The 7,058-nt window shown below is 43.3% G+C and overlaps 1 protein-coding gene across 2 annotated transcripts in view; it reads right to left on the reverse strand.

The window, feature by feature from the left end:
- Positions 1 to 3,980: 3,980 nt before the first annotated feature.
- rhbdl1 (rhomboid, veinlet-like 1 (Drosophila)) overlaps positions 3,981 to 7,058 on the reverse strand; it is a 55,549-nt gene continuing 52,471 nt past the window's right edge. For both annotated transcript variants that reach the window (XM_008436344.2, XM_008436343.2), the window contains exons 6-8: positions 6,713 to 6,813; positions 6,002 to 6,062; positions 3,981 to 4,463 (exon numbers count right to left, since the gene is read on the reverse strand). In XM_008436344.2, coding sequence (XP_008434566.1) covers positions 4,189 to 4,463; positions 6,002 to 6,062; positions 6,713 to 6,813 — 437 coding nt within the window. In that variant the 3' untranslated portion in view covers positions 3,981 to 4,188. The remainder of the gene's footprint in view (positions 4,464 to 6,001; positions 6,063 to 6,712; positions 6,814 to 7,058) is intronic.

Below are 7,058 nucleotides of genomic sequence, written 5' to 3' on the forward strand. Positions count from 1 at the left end.
GCTAACCTCATTACAGGCTAACATGCTAACCTCATTATAGGCTAACATGCTAACAGGCGTTCATCAACAGGCCTTCAGTTTAACGCTTCCTGATAAGTTTCAAAGATCGATCATTGCCAAATATTGGCCTCTCTCTCTCTCTCTTCCTGTTGAAGTTGATCTGAAAATGGCTTATTGAAGCTGCTTTGAACTCGTCCGCCTCTGATGAGACGCTTCCTGTTCCTGCCGACTGTTTCATGACTTTCAAACCCAAGAAATAAATTAAATAAAATCCCTTTAGGCAGCTTTTGGACTAAATTATCCAGAAGCATTCAGTAAATGTTACCACCATCAGAAACGTGAATATTTCCAGTTTGTTGTTAGCGAAGCTGCATTCAGGCGGAGCGTAGGGGCAACTTGGAGGCGTGGGCGCTTGCTAAGTAATGCTGCTGCTCTATGAACAGGAAGTAAACAAAACAACATGAGTTCAGCTACATGAAAGCATCTCAGAGGTTTGAACAAATCAGAACAATTTCACATAATTGATCAAACGTCCAGCATTCACACATTTCTACAAAGTTTCAAACCAACAAGCGTTTCGTCCTCATCGGCCGTATGACGGGGAAAAAAGCCCCACAATCACATAAATATGTAAGATAATTTAGATTATTACTCATCTGTCTGCACTTAAAAAAACTGGAAATAAATATATTAAACAAACAAATCAATTCATTATTATTTAAGTGAGTCAAAAGGGAATTTAATATTTAAATGTGGGAATAAATAATTGAAACTAATATTTTTTGGCATCTAAAAAATCGACAAACTGAATAAATCAATTTATTCGTAATAATTCTTAAATTTTAGTGACTTTTCCATCATATAAATGACGAGGAATAGATTTATCTATTTTAAATGTTTATTTCCAATTCCATTCAGCATCTGAAATAAATAATTATTTAATAATTTAAATAAAAAATTGTGGCCCTTTTGGCCCTCCGTACTGTTTCCTATGGCTTAATATATAAAGCACTGACTAAAGATTTATAAAATCTGGTTGGTGGTTTCCTGACAAACCGGACCGAAGCCGATCGGGACTCATCAGGACAACCAGACCAAATATTTTGCACCATTTGAAATTTTTCCTCCTTTTCCCTTCAAAGCGGGAAAATCCAAATAAATATGGTTTGGAACAAACAGGGACAGGGACAGGGACACGTCCACGACCGAAGGAGAAAACGGGGACAACGGGGGGACACTTTGTCTTTTTTTTTGTTTTTACAGTTACATTCCTTTACAAATGTTTACAGTCCCTAAGAAGAATGAGAAACTGAGGTATTAACTCGGCCTGACGCAGGTCAAAGGTCAGGCGGGCGGTCCTGACGCAGGTCAAAGGTCAGGCGGGCGTCGCCTCTTTGAGTTCAGGTTTCGATCCGAGGCGCGTCGACGTCGGTTTTTCTCACGTTGACCGACAGAATCAGGCAGCGGTTTCTCTCAAAGAAACCGGAGAGCATCGAGTGTGTGTGTGTGTGTGTGTGTGTGTGAGAGAGTGTTGTCATGGAAACCACAGAGCATGACATGAGATATTTTACACATCAGTACAAACATGGCGGCTGCGCAGCAAGGAGAGGCGCCCGATCGCTGCATCACAGTCACTTTTCTTTTTCTGTCGCTTTGCGTTAGGCATGTGTGTGTGTGTGTGTGCGTGTGTGTGTGTGTGTATGCGTGTGTGTGTGCGTGCGTGTGTGTGCGTGTGTGTGCGTGCGGGGGTGTGCGTGTGTGAACTATTTTCTGTATCCACAGTGTCGGTGTCATGACAAACCAAAGAAATGGAGAAGAATGTTGCTGGATGAGCTGATGCTAAGGGATGCTAACTAACTGATCGTTACTGGAGATGCACCGATCGATTTTCCTGCTGCTGCCGATTTTCAATGTTTTGCTTTTTTTTTTTTTTTTTTAGAAACCAAGACATTTTCCCCCACATCCGCGGCCGACGGGAGCCACTTCTTATCTCCGTTCGGGAGTGTGATGCGCAACTTCGCAGGAAATAGCAACGCCGGCTTGTATCCCCGCTTTTTTTTTTTTTTTTTTTTTTTTTTTTCTGCAGTTTGATTTTAAATCTGATTGTTATTTTTGTTTTCTAAGAAATATAAAGTATAAAAAAAATGAGAAAAAATTTGCCACAGGTTCTTTAATAGAAGAAGCAGAAATGAAAACTTGATTTTTAAAGGGACAGTATGTGTTTTCCAGCCACATGGCGGCCATTTTATAAAATCAAGTAACTATGCTAATAACTTCAGGTATAAAAATGCTAGATATGTCAAATGTGACTTAAAACAAATTTGACTTTGATTTAACGCTTGAATTTGGGTCTCTGTCTCTTTAAGAAGCTCCTGCTTCCTGAAGCTCCGCCTCCAGGAAGTCGTCCCAACATGGCTCCTCTATTAACCCTTTAACGTTTCTACTAGCGTTGCTCTGAGCAGCAGCTCCTAATAATGAGCTCAGCAGATGGTTGCTAAGTGCTGCTGGCTAGTCTGGAGGAGCTGAGAGGGGAGGAGCTGCGGCTCGAAGGCGGGGCTACGTCCACCCAGGCGTTTTAACAGCTGAATGGTTGCCATGGCGATTAAAAGACTAATCAAACATGCATTAAAAAAAAAGCAACACTCCAAGTTTGTTTTAAATGAAGGAAAAACATTAAAACATGGAAAAATCAAAAATAAGTTTTACACGACACCGCCCCTTTAAAAGTAAAATTATCACATGAATAGTTACGTTTTACGGCGTTTTAAGCTTTATTTCTTAAATTTAGGTGACTCTGTGCTGTTTTTGCCATAAAAGTTTTACATGACAAGCTGACCAATCAGAGCAAATCAATGAAAAATCGTCCCGGCTCCAATCTGATCGGTGCATCTCCAGTCTGATTCACAGAAATGAAAGTTTCACTCCGAGCTGCTCCTTCTGGATGTTTGCTGTGTTTCTGGCTGCAGCAGGAAAACCTGCCGGCTTTCACCGAAACGTTTCCTTCCAGAGGCACATGTGATGATGTCAGCATCTCCTCGTTTGAGGTCTTCGCGTGAACGAGGCAAACGGAAAACAAACGCAGGTTGACGCGGATGAGGTTTCTACATATTCATATAAAAACGACGGAAAGCTCAGAGGAGCTTCCAGCTGCTGCTACTGTAATCCCTCTTTAATAAAAGAGAAACATTTCTTTGATTCGCAAAGTTTCTGTAAAAAAGGATTCGGCGACGCTTCGTCTGAACGCGGCGCCGGCGAAACGCCGCCATGAACACGATAAACGGCAACATGGAGGAGTCTGCAGAGACGTTTACGGCTGTCAGCCATTCAGCTAATAACGACACTTTTCATGGACTTTTAATTCAACTTTTGGTGCAACTTTGCACAAAAAGTGTCACAATTTACAGAATAATGCAAAGTTCACACTTTAGATCAGGGGTCCCCAAACTTTTTCCTGTCAGGGCCACATAGCTTTTCCCTTCTCTGGTGGGGGCGGAGTCAGTTTGTAACAGAAAAAGTGTTACACGGTTATCACCTGCGCTGCCGGAAATTGTTGAGGGGGGGGGCCGGAGGGTTCTCAATTGACTTTTACCCAGAAAGCACATGGGCAAAAACTGTAAGTGAAACGGTCACTGGGACTGACTAGTATATATTCCATTGAGGGAAAGTAATGAATTCCTCATATGTTAACATAAAGGCTTGTTTTGAAATATAAGCTGCTACTTACAGGAATGCAGCGTTCATAACAAACACGTGTTCATCTGCTCTGCCGCTATCAAACAACCGTACTGATTAAATAACATAAAAGTCAAGCAGTTMCCTAAAAGTCCAACAGATGGCAGCAATGCGCCATGCAAAACAAAACACCCACAGTTTACAGGACACACTTCCTGCTAAAGAGCCCCCTGGTGGCTGAAGAAAAATCCACATATAAACCGGAAAATACAATATTTGAAAAAAAATCTGAATGCTCTCATGAGGCCGGATCTGGCCCGCGGGCCGTAGTTTGGGGACCACTGCTTTAAATAAACTTGGTGCAACTTTAAAAGTGTCATAATTTGCTGAAGGACAAACAGAGACTCCTCCATGTCGGGTCTTTTGTCTCCTGCTCGCCCTGCGGTTGAAGAGTTACCGATTATTCTGGGTGGATTGTTTTTAGTTTGGTGGAATCGGGCGCAAACGGAGCCGCCATCACGGCGGCGGCGGCGGGATCTGAACGCCCAGCAGCTCGTAGGCGAAGATGTTCCAGAAGATGGCGAAGAGGAGGAAGGTGATGAAGGAGAAGACGATGACCCACCAGGAGCACTGCTTCTGCAGGCTCTCCTCGTAGCTGCGCAGGATGAGCAGCCCCATGCTGATGCCCACCACCGCGCCCGACAGGTGGGCCATGAAGCTGGGCTGCGGCCCCGACGACGGCACCGGCGGCGAGAAGCGCAGCCACACGGCGCGGCCCACCTCCGAGCTCACTGCAGGACAAACCAGGAGATTAGTGGTGCTGCGGGCCAGACACTAAATACCAACAAGGAGTTTAATCTGGTTTACAGAGGAAACGAGAACAAGTTGGTTTATATTGATAAATGTTCTAGTTATAAGGTAAATAATCTGCCGGTTTATTTTTATCAAAATTAAACGAAACACTTGTTACTTTATTCTTATAACAAGAATAAAGTCCTAATATTACAAGATAAAATCTTGAAAGTTGTAAAATCAATAGAAAAGTAATTTTAATAAGTAAAAGCTTCAATAGTTATTAAGCTCAGCAGCAACTTTCCCTAAAATCGACTCGTTTGAACTAGAAACCTGCTGCTGCTGATAACCAGATGAAATCTGCCAATATAAACACACTCAGAGATTCTGGTCACATTCTGACGTTATTCTCAGATTATCACCGCTTCATTCTGGTAAAATCACAACTATCATTTTTTATTACAACTGTGAAAAAAGAGCCTTGAAAGTTTTTTCCTCTGAATTTTACGTTGTTCTACTTTATTACATCTTTGTTCTGCTGATATTTTGTCTTTTCTCATCACTTCATATCTTCCTGGATCAAGGAGATCAAAGGATTTAAAATGTTTATCTGAACAGATTTCCTTCTTCTATTCCAGTTTTTTAAGAACCGAGAGCCACAGTGTCACAGTGACTCTAACGCGCTGCAGTTCAGATCTTCCAGCTGCAGCTCAAAGCGTTTTTCACCAAACGTCTCTGAACTGAGCAAACATGATTCCGTTTCAGCGTCAGACTTTGTTTTGGACGATCCGTCTGCTGCTTGTGAAGCAGAGAGGAGAGACGCGGCGCTGCAGCCGGACAGATGGAGGGAACATATTGCTGAGCAGCGCTAGCCGCTAACTGCTAACCGCTAGCATCATCATCACATTGCTTCACATGAATGCTGCCTCATGCTTGATGGTTCCAGGGAGATTTCAAGGTTTATTTCAGGAATGTTTTCCTTCTCTGGGCGGCCAGAAACGTAACATTTAGCTCTGTTAGCTGCGCTAGCTAAGCTAAGCAGCTTCATCAATTTGAATGGCAGCCAGTCAGAAAGGTGAGAATTGAGAAGTTGCAGATTTTCTAGAAAGATTTTCAAAAATCAAACATTTTTTACTTTTCAAGCTGAGAGTTTTTCATGTTTTTCTTTTGAAAATTTCCAAGATTAATCTTAAAGTTTCTCAGTTTTTCTAGAAATTTTATGAGATTAATCTCAAAATCTCCTTTTTTTCCAGCAAATTTGCATATCAACATTTCAGTTTTCCTAGCAGATTTTTGACTTTTCAAACTCATAATTTTTATGTTTTTTCTCTCAAAAATTCCTGAGTTGTTTGTAGCAAATTTGCAACTTTTAAATTTCCTTATTTTGTTCTAGAAAACTGACTTCGCTTTCCCTGAGTTATAATTTTCAGCATCTTAAAGTCCTAATTTACGAAGCTGCCTTGTAAAGTTCAACACGTGTTTTGAAGTTTTGGTTCTCGACTGCTGGGTGTTTTCATGGTGAGTGTAGGAAACGTACTGCAGACCAGCGCCAGGATCATGCGGAGCAGTTTGTACGGACAGCGCATCCCGGCCCAGTTCTGCAACACCAAGCAGAACAGAAACAAGTCAGGGCAGAAACATGACAGCAGAAAACCAACATCAGAGCGTAAAACAGAGGAGGGAGCAGTTAGAGCAGCTCCAGTAATCAGGACTGGGATCATGGAGAGGATGAATAACCGCCGTGGTTCTGCGGTGGGACAGGAGCCGTTTTAAAACCATTTCGTCAGAGGAGGAAGTCCAACGCAGAGCGACGGCGACCGGCCGCCGGCGTTCCTACGCTCTCACGCTGAAAGACAGGGACGGAGAGGGGCTGGAGGCCCCGGCCCCCCAAAGGCCTCTGCGCGGCCCTGAAGAGAAACGTTTGACTTAAATCGCAGATGAACCTGATTTATTGTCCAGACTCTAAATTTTTGCGACAGTTTATCGTCCAGTAAAATTTGTAATCGTGACACGAAGAGACGGATTAAAGTTTATTTAATCAGTCGTTTCGTTTTCTGGCCTGGAGGCTCGTTTACAAACGGAAGATCTCACGCCAAACGATGACCTCACCGACGTCGCTGCGATCTGATTGGCTAAAAAAACCTCCAGAAACAGGATGTGGGTCGGTCGGCGTTCCAGCTCTGAAAACTCGCTTTTCAGACCTAACAAAGCTGCTGCTGCTGCTGATGATGATGATGATGGCTGTTACCATGACGACGTTGGCCAGATGCGCGGAGCAGAGAGCGTAGACGCCTCCGGATCCCCCGACCACCGGAGCACGCATGTCTGTGATGGACACCGTCAGCGAGCCTGAAGGACGGAGAGAGAGAAACGAGGGAATCAGAAAACGACGAGAGAGAGAGAGAGAGAAAGAGAGAGAGAGGGAATCAGAAAACGACGAGAGAGAGAGAGGGAGAAACGAGGGAATCAGAAAACGACGAGAGAGAGAGAGAAACGAGGGAATCAGAAAATGACGAGAGAGAGAGAGAGAAACGAGGGAATCAGAAAACGACGAGAGAAAGAGAGAAACGAGGGAATCAGAAAACGACGAGAGA

This window comes from Poecilia reticulata, linkage group LG19, assembly GCF_000633615.1.
Source record: "Poecilia reticulata strain Guanapo linkage group LG19, Guppy_female_1.0+MT, whole genome shotgun sequence".
Lineage (NCBI taxonomy): Eukaryota > Metazoa > Chordata > Actinopteri > Cyprinodontiformes > Poeciliidae > Poecilia > Poecilia reticulata.